At 43.0% G+C, this 13,174-nt stretch overlaps 1 protein-coding gene across 1 annotated transcript; it reads right to left on the reverse strand.

Annotated features, from left to right (window-relative positions):
* Positions 1-3,611: 3,611 nt before the first annotated feature.
* On the reverse strand, positions 3,612-10,031 carry LOC146599275 (uncharacterized). Its single transcript, XM_085298895.1, has 5 exons — positions 9,926-10,031; positions 7,839-8,069; positions 7,525-7,697; positions 7,008-7,110; positions 3,612-4,105 (listed from the first exon to the last, which is right to left on the reverse strand). The coding sequence occupies exons 1-5, from the start codon at positions 10,029-10,031 to the stop codon at positions 3,612-3,614; spliced, it is 1,107 nt and encodes a 368-aa protein (XP_085155021.1).
* Between the last annotated feature and the right edge of the window lie 3,143 nt (positions 10,032-13,174).

Below are 13,174 nucleotides of genomic sequence, written 5' to 3' on the forward strand. Positions count from 1 at the left end.
AAGGATACTAGCACACCTGATTAAAGTCAGAAACAAATCATCTTGCTTTCTTCTTCATTTCTTTTTTCTCCATTCAGTAAAGACTGGCTTTCTGATTTTTCTCCTTAACAGAAAGTAAGTCAAAACTACTACATTATTACCACAGTACATTTAAGTACAGAAGCACTTTCCTTCCACAAAACACATCTTCACAAACAATTTATTCCCATTTTTCTTCTTCTTCACAGTAGGATTCAAGTAGAAACTATGTAACAAAAGCTGAACTGCACCTTCCTAAATACAAAATTGTCACTGTAGACTGTATATCCGTAAGACATGGATTCATGCCCCAAAACACCCCAAAAAAGTAAGGGATCGTTCCTTGCATCTGACTCTGTGATAGACACTTAGGCTGGGTAGGTAAAGGTTCAAGACAATAATTCAGATAGGTGTGAAACAAATTGTACTGTGCACTTTTGACAATAAAAATGCTGTTCTTGCAGTTCAACATTGCTTGCAGAAAATAAATACCATGCTATGAAAGTATCTGAAGTAGGCTTTGCTTGATGGTTGGAATGGAAACACAGAAATGCTGCATCCAAAGCACATGAGCAGTTCAGATATGCAAAAGTAAAGATCTGTAGCGAGAGAACTTTCAGCATAAAAAGACAAAAGCATGAATCCACTTCCCAATTCTTTTCCCTTCCCTTTCTGCTCTGTGTACAGTGCTGGTTGGCTCTTATTTGTCCACTTTCTGCTGTACTTGCTTTTTGTTAGTAGCCACTACCTTGCTGCTTAGTTACTTGTATACAGTAGTTTCTAGGGGATTTCTAAAGATCTTGTCTTTAAAACTAAATTTACTGTTTCCTACTAAAATTTTAATTTCCTTGATTGTGATTCTTGCCAAGATACTCATAGCCCTTTTTCCTCCCAGTGCATCCCAGCTGATTCAACTGTGTCTAGCCTTGTGCACACTTTACTCCCTGTTTCTTACTGAGTTCATTCAAGGCTTACGAAAAAGCTCAGTGTAATCTGGCTGGTGAATCTTCATCCCTGCTTCCACCTACTATTATCTCTGTACTTCTGCATTGCTTATTTCCAACTCGGAAGCCATTACACGTAGGCAGACACAGCAGTATGAAGAGATGCAGTGAATCATCAGGTGCTGCTAGAATAGCAAGAACTAACATACAAACTATCCCTCTACTAGCATATTTATGTACTTTCTTAAAGTCAATCTGAAATTCTGACTAAAATTTTCTAAAATTAATTGGCTTTGGGAGAGATTGGTTTTTGTTTCATGAACAGTAATAATACTGTAGTTTCAAAATAACCCTAGTAGTGGCCCTCAGCAACAGGAAAGAGAAAATACCGTGAAAGGGATGTTCTGAATAATTGTCTTTCTATCAAGTTAGCTGTGATCTCTGGAGTAAGTTAAGCTGCTTCAGCAGACTGAAAGCCCACAGTGCCAAGCAATCATACTGACAAACTGTCTAGGTTAGCTTGGATTCTGACAAGAATCCAAAACTCTAGATAGAGCCTTTGTAGAACAACAATTTAATAGTTTCAGAACTAAGCCAGTATCTTGTTAAAAAGAAGTTTCTAATGAGATGACCATTTACTCATTCATATGCATTAAGATAGGTCAAAACTTGTGGAAGCATTTCAGAACTACTGGCATTTCCTGGTTTTATATTATTCCATTTTGAGACTATATATTCTTTCTCTCTTTTTTTTTAGAATATAATATAAAATGTCTTCAGCAAAATGCATACATGCAAATATGCCAATCCACATGAATTAACTTCTCACCATTAAAAGCTCTGTTCATTGCCTAGTAAAGTTATGGTACATATTGTTAAACACACGTAGAGAACATGGGTGCGTAACTAACTCCAGGTTCTCATTCATGACATGGTCTTTGTACTTTCCTAAGTTATAGCCTTCCCCACAGAGGATGGACTGACACATCACAACCAGTGCCTTTCCCTAAAGCTCTCAGTGTAGGTATGTGGAAAAAGAAGTCTCACTCATTTCCTGTCTGCTATTCAATGAGTAACAAACTCAACCAGGTTTTGAACAACTGGTTTATTATATGATGCATGGGTGATCTATGACAACAATTTCTAAGTCACATAACATAGACTTTTAAATATTAGAAAGAAATACCATACTGCCAATGCAAAAAGGAACAAGGTGTCTCCCCAGTCTAGAGGAATGGTAACTGAATGAAGGAATAACTACATCCTTAATATGAGATGTAATCAAACTAAGATACAATCCTTTTGCCAAAATGTTAAACTTGATTTGGTAGTACAGAAAACAACTTACATGAGTAAAAGTTCCAAGTTCCTTCAAATAATGAAATCTCAAAGATATTGATCACTAGAGCAGCCCAACTGAAATCACCCAAAGAGCAAACTAGCACTTGGGCTATTCCAAACAGTTGCAAAATATTTATTAATGCCAGATATTCCAAGGCAACAGCTAGACCAACATCTGGAAATCACCACAGAATGCCAATGAAGGATGCATTGCTGTGCACCACTGCCTTGAATGGATGCAATGGAAAACAAAGGGGAAGGGGAAGGGGAAGGACTTCCCTGGAGCTCCAAGATAAAAATTAAATTACTCAGGAGATGTGGCAGGCTATGCTGACAGCTACTACATTCTGCAGTCAATATGTTCCTATATGCTGGAGGCAGCATGTTTTACTAGCGTTGTGCTCAGAAATATCTGCACATTACTCTGCAGACCCAGCTCTCTAAGTAATGCACACTGCACCTGGCAATGAAGGCAGTGAGCTAACTGTAGAGCAGTGAAAGCGCTGTAAAGCCTACAAGGCCAAGTCCTTTTATGTTGAAGCAATATTTCTGCAAAGTCATACACATTACAGCCACTCTAAAGTCAAGACAAACTTTTCCAAGGGCAGTAACTTAAGATAAGAAGGGTCTCTATATTGTTTAGAACACATTCAAAAGCAACAAGTCAACATAACTGTACGAAACTACTTATGCATACATAAGCTCATGGCTAATCAGGAGCTCTGGAGGTGCTTCATATTCCCAAGTCACTACCTATCTATATGCTATCCTTAAGCACCAGTGTTGAGACATATTTAAAGAAAGACTTTATTTTACCTGCAAAATACTTTCCCTTCCTTAGCCTCATTTGGTCATTTTTTTTCTAAACTTCCATTTACTCTGCATTTTTTCGGTGTGACCATGTGAATATACACGCACACTATGGCTAAGGCTTTCTGCTTTAATTTCTCCAGACAAAATGCAACCCCAGGCAGAAAGTAAGAACACAGAAGTAGCACTCTATTTTTTTCAGAGTTCAAGAAAACATACAATTAATCCTAGTTGTAGAACACTAACATACTGTGCTGTGCCCTTTGATGGACCAGCTTAGAAAAAGGATTTCAGAACCTGGCACAATAAAACAGTTTCCTACAAACAGATGAAATAAGAACATACTCTCTTACTTCTTCAGTTACTTACTCTTCTGCCTCACTTTAGATAACTTTCTGGTGATACAGGCAAAACTTTATGTATGTTTTTTTGCTCTAGGTATAGAATTATGTCCTGATAGGACTTAATTCAAGCTCCCTTATCTCTAGCTGAAGCCTATCAGCTTCTTTCTGGCATACCAAGAAGACTTGTTGCTATCTTCCTGTTTTGCTCTAAACACAAGTGAACCTTACTCAAGGTATTCTGCATTTCTCTTTGTCCCTCCACTACAATGTCCAGTTTCTCTAAGATACTTCTCATTTGACTATTGCTTTCCTGTTCAGTTTTCTCCATGTATTTTTTGCTCTGTTGTTCTGACAGATCCTGATTACCAGAAGAAAATAACTTCTTGTCTCCAGTTGAGTAAGTTCTTCTGTTGATTTCTCCTGAATGTACAGGCTCTTGTGAGCTAGTGGATGGGTCAAAGTCCTCCTTCACTATATTTGGGGATGTGACATCACCAGAAACTACTTTTTGGTATGTCTTTTTATCTTGACTCTCCTGTTTACACTGTTTATTAGGAAGATAGATGGGTAGGCAGACAGTATCCTCAGTGCTACACAAATTAGTGTAAGTCAAGGAAGGCACATTAACACCACTTCGTACTGAYGCACCTGGAATGGGAGGGGAGAGTCAGAGAACAACAGCAAAACACAAACCAAGACAAAGGAGCAGTTTAAACTGTGACAGGGTGTAAAACGCCAGTAGGCTGGATCAAAGAGCCACAATTGTTGCTTTGGCAAGCAGGGAATAAAGTGAGAGCGAGCTATTTCATCTTTCAATTTCTCATGATCTTGAGCTGTGATGAAGGAATTGGTCCAGTTCAAGGAAACAGAATAGTTTCTTCCTCCCTCTTTTGCCTAGAGGAAGAACTGCAGAGAGCAACCAGCTAATCTGCAGGCTCTGCAAACAGCTATACAACAAACCAAAGAAAGGATTCACAGCAACTGAGAGCCTTCTGCATGTTTGACTGAACATCTCTGCCTCATGCTCATTTAAGAAGTAGGAGGAAGGAAAAATGTGGAGCAGGGTCTTCACCTCAGCTTTAACAAATACCTGCCCCACTCTAGATATTCTTTCCCACTTTATCAATTTCCTTTCTTCAGTATTGATTAGTATCTTTTATTTTTACACAATTCTCTCCTTTCCATTCACAGTGCCTGTCTGGGTGTTTCTGCCCTCACTGCTCTGACTGCTTCTCAGAGGAAACACTGTTTTTTATCAATCAAATGGGATCCTTTTTAAATTCACATTCATTCATTGCTTTCTTCATCTTCCTGTTTCCTCTCATCTCAGAGAAGGAGATACACTAGATTGCTTGGCAGGCATAGGTAAGAAAGCTTGTTGTCTGCTTCCAAATGCTTTCGTACACTTGCACGTTTTCATACAGAAAGCATTTTTAGAATGCAAAACAGGATAGGAACAGGTTTATGACACACCAACTCCTGAGTCCCATTTGTGAGAAGATGCTGCCAGCTTCCCCCCCAATCTGGTGCCAGTTATAAGCAGTCTGCATTCCTGTGCCTCACAATCCAAAAGGAAGGATATCAAGACTTTGAGATAAGGCCTGCCTGGCACCAGAACCTTGAGAAACAAAGCCTGCTCTCAGTGCTAGAGCAGAGCTAATTATGGTGGTCTGGAATTATCTCTTCCTCATCATGAACTTGAGAGATAACACCTGCTTTCACTAATGGGGCAGTGTTAATCATTGTGGACTGGAATTAACCCCTTCCTACCCCAGCTATGGGATCTCTCCTTGGGACTACCACTGCAAGAGTAAAGCAGTCATTTACAGTCACTCCTTTCTTCAGTGCAGAGGAGTGCTCGAGGCAGCTAGCCTGCCATTGGGGGTGTTCAGCCACCCCTCAACCCCACCCTATGATGGTGAGTGTGACTGTCATAACAACGATGGAGGAGAGCTGAACCCTGCAGCAGCCTAAAGCTAGGGACTGGGACTGCATGAAGAAAACTGCAACTGGCCTAGTGACTACACCTCCATCTTCCTCTGAACGGTACAAATAGGTTGGTCCCAGAGGCCATCTTGGGCTTTTTGCAGGTGACAGTGGGTCTGTCAACTTGTGGAACACACTGGAAAGGGTGTTCCTCCTGCAATTACTTCCCTGAAATTGAGTGTACATTGCCTGCTGAGGCAACATGTCAATAAGATCAATTAGAATTAGTTTACCTAGATCATTTGTTTGGGTAGTTACAGTTCGTACAAATTAGCTAGCTTTATCTGTTTACTAAGTAGTGACTGTTAGCAAAACTTTTAGTGTAATTAGAAAATAAGTATTTTAGTTGAGCTAATTTTTTGTTAATAAGAATTGTTGCATTGTAGCACAGTAACTTGTGTAGTAGATTTTGATCTTTAAGACAAGTTGTGGAGTTATGCAGTAAATCTCCTCCTCCCCCTCCTCCCCTGCCTCACGTTGCATGTAACCCACGTGGTCCGGGAATGTAAGGAAGTCGCTTGTCCCGTGACACTGTTTTTTTTGTGCATTACTTGAAGGAAAAGGATGCAGGGACAGGCCACTTCAGAGCATTACAGGCACACTGTCAGARGATGCAGGTATGTGACTAAGAAGGTCTTGTTGGAGGCCACTAGCTAGTGTATTTCCCAAGGGTCAGTGCTGGGTGGAAGCCCAGTCTGTACTGGTTTGTGAGTTTATTCCTCCCTAGGTGCAGGACCCTGCACTAGCCCTTGCTGAACCACAGGAGGTTCCTCTCCACCCAACTCTCCAGCCTGTCCAGGGCTCTCTGAATGGCAGCACAGCCATTCCTCCCAGATTGKTATCATCAGCAAACTTGCTGAGGAGGCACTCTATCCCTTCATCCAGGTCAGTGATGAAGAAGTTGAACAAAATGGGTCCCAGTACTGAACCCTGGGAAACTTCACTAGTTACTGGCCTCCAACTAGACTCTGTGCCACTGATGACGACCCTCTGAGCTCTGCCTTTCAGCCAGTTCTCAATCCACCTCACTGTCCACACGTCTGACCCACACTTCCTGAGCTTGCCTAGGAGGATGCCATGGGAGACAGTGTCAAAAGCCTTGCTGAAGAACTTCAGGATTTCTGTAGTCTCTTTGACAAGGGGAATTTAATACAACATCTGTGTTTTAATTTAAGAAAGGAGGCCATACTCCTTCATCCAGCATTAAGACACTTGTCTTTATGCTAAACAAATTGTGGACGCATAAGTTTCAGATACATAATGCACAAGCTCAAGCACACCACTTTTTAGCATTAGTAATCCATGGCACTCATAGGCTTAGCAGAGGAGAGGCTCAGAAGCATGAAGCAAATAGCATACACCTTTTCCCTAAGCTCACAGAACTAGCAAGAAAGACAGAAATAGAATATGATGAACTGATTTCAAGCCTATGGTCAATCATAGAGCTACTCTGTATCAAGCACTAAGACTGCAAAGTCTCAATCCTGAAAATCTGTAAAAAGGATTCAGATCATTACTGAAATAAAACAGGCAGAGATAATCACTTAAATCATAATCGCTTTACCTAGATTACAGCACCCAGTTCGTTCTTTTAGTTCTGTTGTTTTTTTCCGTTTTACTAGAGCATGACAACAGGTTTTTGAGCTAGTCCGCTTGCTTTCAGAGACCTGCAACTCAAGGAGAAAGAACAACAAAAAACATTGAATGCCTGACACATTAAATAACAAAATCTTTTCTGGATAACAGTAAGGGCTGCACATCACTAGCTTACAGAAAAAAAATGACAAGGTGGGTGATATTCACACTGCCCAGCTTTAGAAAACACACTTGAGTTCCTAATTCAGTTGTTAGTTGTCCTCTCCTTCTTTCCATAAGCTCTACAGTAAACCTACTGATACCAGTCTCTTCAGTCCCTTCCCCAACTAATTCAGCTAAATGAAAGCTTCTTCGTAAGCCTGTGAGTTATGATGTTCCAGCCATAAGAACTACAGGCTGAAAATGAGGCACATGTTCTACCAAAACCCACCATCTATTAGGTAAATGATGAAGAAATTTCAGTAACTGCATAAAAAGAATCTTACCATTCTTTCAGCTAAATAGTTTGTTCCACCTTCTTCTATTCTAACAATCATTGCCTGATCCCAAACTTGCCGTTCTCCACACCAGTATTGCAACGGAGGGATGAGGCGCCGGCCACTACGGCTGTACCTTTCACCTCTCTTTCTCTTTGCAGGGTTTTGCACATATGTCTCAGCTACAAATAGAGGCAGAAGACATGCATGAGCTTTAGGAGGCTCAAATATAAAATATGCTTCCAAATACAGTATTGCAGCTTCTAACACAGAGGTGAAAGCTAATACGTACTGCTACACGGAAACCTCTCTGCTAACCTCACCTGATGATACTCTAATTTCTGAGCAGGTGAAAGAAGTAGATGGATTCATCACCATCTCTCTCAAATTGATGTTACTAGGAGTTACTTTCCAACTGTGCTTTCTGTAGTTTGGATCTGCATTCTGCCCTCTGGACGTTTCAAGGACAGGAGGTAGTAATGATGAGCTGTCACTGATGGCCAGTGAACTGGAAGGAAGTAGAAGAGGCACATAAACACTATCTATGAGCAAATCTAGGTTAAGAAAAGACAAAACAAAGCAAAGTGTTGTGAGCAGACTAGCAGGTCATGGAAAAGCATAGAAAAGGAAAATGCTAGAAAGTTACACTTCATAAAGAAGGCATACAGCGTGAAGCACAGTTTGGACACATTCTCCCCGTCCCTTGCACAAAGAGAAGTGAGAACAGATTCACCTTTGTTTTGTGACATCAGGACCCAGAAAATTCCTTACTGGTCCTGGATATCCCCTAGTGACCTTGACACACCCTATTAACATACAGCTCAAGCTATAACTTGAGGCAGGCAAAGACAAACTGGAAGTCACACTAGTATCATGATGTTTCATACATTTACATTTCAAAATGCAAAGTAAAGTCTGCCTTTGACATAACCACTATAAAAAGAACAGTAAGAAACAACTCCCAGACTACATTTAATGGTATGGGCAGGAAGATGCTATTGACTCTTTAACAAAGATTTTTTTTTTTCTTCCAAATTTCCTTACTTACTCAGAAATTAAAGGGTGAAACTAATTGAAGTGGCTAAGAATATGGTTTCGTGATAGGACATGAGCTAATTTAACTGCTCCCTGCTACCAAAAAGAGGAGATCCTATCCCTTCATCCTATTTGCTCTCCTTTTGTTGCCACTTAACCTTCAGGCTGTTCTGGATTCTAGTAAATAGCTAGAAAAAGTAAACTGTTTTTGTTTTTTATTCTGTGTTAGGAAACTGCAGGAGTTTATAATGCAGTCAGCTGAGTAACAGATGAGGAGCAACAGGGGAAGAGAGGGAACTACATGAGAACACAGCTGCTTACAAAGAAAGAGACTGGTTTTGTCATGGTGAGCTGGTACTTTGACTCACACATGTAACCAGAGCTATAGAGTATGGTTTTGTGACAAGTTCTAGGTAGTGCCATTTATGAAAGTTTAAAAAGCTCTCAAACTTCACGAACAGCTGCGTAGCCCTGCTCTTATGCCACCAGTACCAATAACTTTGCAGCTTGACCCAAATCAGGGAATCTAACCAGCAAAGAGAGGGAGAGTTCTTTTTCAGCTACTGCTGAAAGTACACAGCTGCATGAGTTCATTGGGGAGGACACTAGGGAAGTGCAAATGAAAGGAAGATGAGTCTAGGGYTCAATACCCAGCTCTGTCATTGGGGGAAAAAAAAGAAAAAAGAAAAAAGCAGCATGTCAGACTCAAAGCCATTCCCACTCTTGAAAAGCTGATTTCTAATCTTCTCATGAAGAATCTTGACAGTGCCAGCGACTCACAAAATCATCCTAAGGAAAACTACATTCTACTCCTTGCGTAATTTTGTTTGTAATAGGAAGTCTATGCCAAAGGAACTGGATCAAGCCTACTAGTTTACCAAACTGTAACAATGGAAGTCACAGCTGAACTCAAATAAGAAGTGAACATAAGAACTTCTTGGTTCAATTGTCTTCTTTACAAAAACTAAATACATTAAAAGTACGTGCAGAAGTAGAGTAGTACTCTTTGAAGAATTACAGACTCATCTAAGTAGGAAAGAACCTCAGGAGTTCTAGTCCAACTTCCTGCTCAAAGCAGGTCATTCAGGGCCATATTCAGCCAAGTTTTGAATATCTCCACAGATGGTAATCCCACAACAAGCTCCCTGTCCATATGTTTCATTTATTCAATACATGTTAAAGGATGAATTTGCCCCAGAACACTTCATGCCTCCCAGCTCTAATTGCACAGTGGAGCACAAAGAGTTTCTACACTCTTACCCTCACCATCTCAACCAGATCCMCAAAAGAGAGGACTGTTCAGCAGGTCACCACTGGCAACTGACAAGTGATCCAATAGGTCACACCACCTCCACCCATGTTGCATTATCCATACCTCCAGAGACCCAAAGCCATACAATAACAGGGCCTTGAACAGCAATTGTATCTCTCTGCAACAAGTTATCATGAACTACTTCACACACTTCTGATTTAACTGGCATGGTAGGTACCCCAGCAACAAAGCCACAAACATCTCCTTTGATCGTCTGCAATCTCACCACTCTCGTGAGGGCAGGCACACAGGCTGGTGCAACTCTGCACATGACCTCTCCTGGGGCCAGGCTCCCTACTGCGCAGCTACTTCCATTCCACACACAACTTACATACTAAAATGGAAGGCTAGCGGGATTTAGGGATGCAAAGGAATTATGAAGGATAGGTCTACTACGTAACAGGCTGGAAAATGAACTGCTAAAAACTGAAGCAGACCCAAAGAGCATGCAACATGGCATTAGATGGGCCCGCTGGAAATAAAGACGGGCTCCAGCTGGGCAGGAAACGCAAGGCTGCAGGCTGCAAAGTCCTGAAAGCGCAGGGCGGCCCCCACGAGACGACGCCTCCAGACCCTCCTTGGTCCTGGCCTCCCCGCCACACTGCTGTCACCCAGGAACCCCAGTTCCCCGCCGGTCCCTCCCGGCCCTGGTCCCGCTCAGCACTGCAGCCGCTCACCTGGGCGAGTGGTGCCAACTGCATCCGTTCTGGCTCAAGCGACGGTCAGCGGGGCAGCGCCCCCGGCCAGCACTAGAGTGGCGGCGGGGTGGCGAGGGCGAGCCACGCGTCCCGGGCCACTGCCCACCCGCACCACTGCACCGGGCCCCTCTGCCACGTGGTGCCAAGGGCAGCCGGGCCACAGTGCCGTGCCGGCCTGGGCCCACGCTCCTTGCCACGCTGGCCCCACGCCGCTCCATGTCTGGGGAGCTCCCCTGGCCTGCTGTGTGTGGCTCTCTGCAAGACGGCCAGCTGCTTTTCCACGCTGCGCCCAGAGGGTTTCCCGGTTTTCACTATTCTGTGAATCCGTGAATGGCTCCAGTCAATAATCAAAACGGAGGGAAGTATAATCTTCGTCCTATATGACTTTGGGATGATTTCTCAACAATTTTGGCGATTACACCTTGAAGCAGGTTAGTTATTGCTGCATTAGATCTAGGCAGTTTTCAGTTAGCAACCTCCGGCCCAACTGGGTCCCTCTCACCTCTGGCTCCTTCCACCTGCTGCGGCAGGGAAGCCACCACAGCGCTCCGTCGCAGTGGGAGAACAACCGCCTCTCGGAGCCGGGACCTCTCAGACTCCGGTTAACGCGGTCAAGCCAGGCGGCCGCCCCTCCTCCCCCACCGCGGCCACGCACGTGGCTGCTCGAGGCGCCGCCTAGCGGGGCCGAGCGGGGAGCTCCACTGCTGGTGCCGCGTGGGGGACGGTCTGCCGGGGACAGCGGGGCAAGCCGGAAGGGCGGTGGCTGTCGTGAAGAGAACAAAGCTCTGCTCCTCAAGCCCTTGTGTAGGGGGGCCAAACCACTAGGCAGTCAGACCAGATCAGATCGGATCAGATCACTGTTATTTACAGAACAGTTTTACAGAATATCTTCTATCTGGACTTACTGTAGCAGCTAATCACGGCCTTAGATTTATGAGCGTGAACAGAAATGGAAATGCCTGAGAGGCTCAGAGCAACAGCACAACCTCTCAAGCTGCATCTTGGAGTGGGCTGCATTCTTAGAAAGGAACTGTAAATCCTCACCATCTTTACCTYGATCCTGTTTGCTGTACAGTTTTGAGTGTTGTAATATTTCCTCAATGCCCAGAGTATTATTATAGTATCTATTGTGCATAGGGTGAGGTTCTCGAAACATACATGTTTGCTGACAAGCCCCTAACAGCTTTGTCTTAGGCAAGCATAGCTATAATAGGGCCCTCATTCTAGCCCCTTAGATTTACCTGACCAGGCTCTTCCCTTGTATTGATTCCTTCCAAGTTCACTGCATATGCATGGTCCACATACATATGCAGGTCCACATTTCTCAGATGCATGTTGCCAGGCCCTCTAACCTTTATGTTAGCTCTAAAAGATTTTGAAATATCATAGACTTTTCTTTCTAGTTTTCTAAGTTCTGATACACCTGTGACCTGACAACTATAGCCGACACCAGAGATGAGAAACTGTATGGAAGCCTGCAGTACAACATGCACTACAAGCAGGATACAATGTGTTATGCCTCTCAGATTTCCCTGTCACTAGTTTTAGAGCCTAGTTGAGTTTTTCTAACCAGTCTGCCTCTCTGTGGATGGTAAGCAGAGGTTTTTAAAAGCATGCATAAGTGAAACCATGAAAATACCCCCCTGGATGAATAATTCAGAGATTCATTTGCAACTGTTCTGGCATTGGCAGATTGCAAGGGTACAAGGTAAGGGCAGCAGACAGGAATAATCTGTTACAGGCAGTATGTGCATATGAGCCGCTGAATTTTTTCGCCAGGCAATGTCCCTCTCTCTGGACTCCCAGAGTGTATTCTCACTATGGGTAAGGGCATACGATCTTAAAGAAAGTTGGACTGGGGCTGTCTAGAGTTAATCKCTTAGCATTGGTAGAAAATTTTACTGAAGCCTTAGACTACCACCAAGGCTCCAGCCAAGGCCACCTGGGTCCTACTTTTACAGAATAAAGTTCTATAAAACAAATTTTAACCATCATGTATAACTGTTATAGAGAAAACCTAGAGAAACCACCCCTGGCAACAGGAGCCAATGGACTACAAGAAAATTAGTAAAAGAAGTTGTGGGATTGGTTAACAAGAGTCAGACTATGGGGAAGGTGGTTTTGCGATCAGGTTGTAATGTGATAAATAGAACTAAGAACCAGTGGGAGGGATCCCTCTTTGGAGAGAGCTCAAATGATAATTACTGCACATGTGCCATTAAAATTTTCTTTTCACTTTGGTTGGGTTTTGAACTCCCATCTCAGTGGGAACCTAGGGTTGGACTCTGTTATGGGGGCCAGCAAGCCTAATTTTCCATAACAATCCTTGCAGAATTGGTCATTTGTCAGTCCAGTCCAGATCAGCAAAACTTCATTGTGTTTGTGCAGCTTGGCCAGAAATAAACATGTGAGTTGACACTGTTTTCTCTTCTTCCCAGTGTCCAGAGCAAGGCACACCACCTCTCTGTGAAACTGGTCCTTAGAAGCATTTGTATCATGACTTCATTGAGCTGGGCATTAAAGAAATACTACAACACTCTAAACTGCACAGTAAATAGCATCAGGGTAAAGCTGAAGAGGATTTACTGTTCCCTTCTAAGACTGTAACACACTC

Source organism: Rhea americana, unplaced genomic scaffold (genome assembly GCF_003343005.1).
Source record: "Rhea americana isolate MKP2758 unplaced genomic scaffold, rheAme1 scaffold_142, whole genome shotgun sequence".
NCBI lineage: Eukaryota > Metazoa > Chordata > Aves > Rheiformes > Rheidae > Rhea > Rhea americana.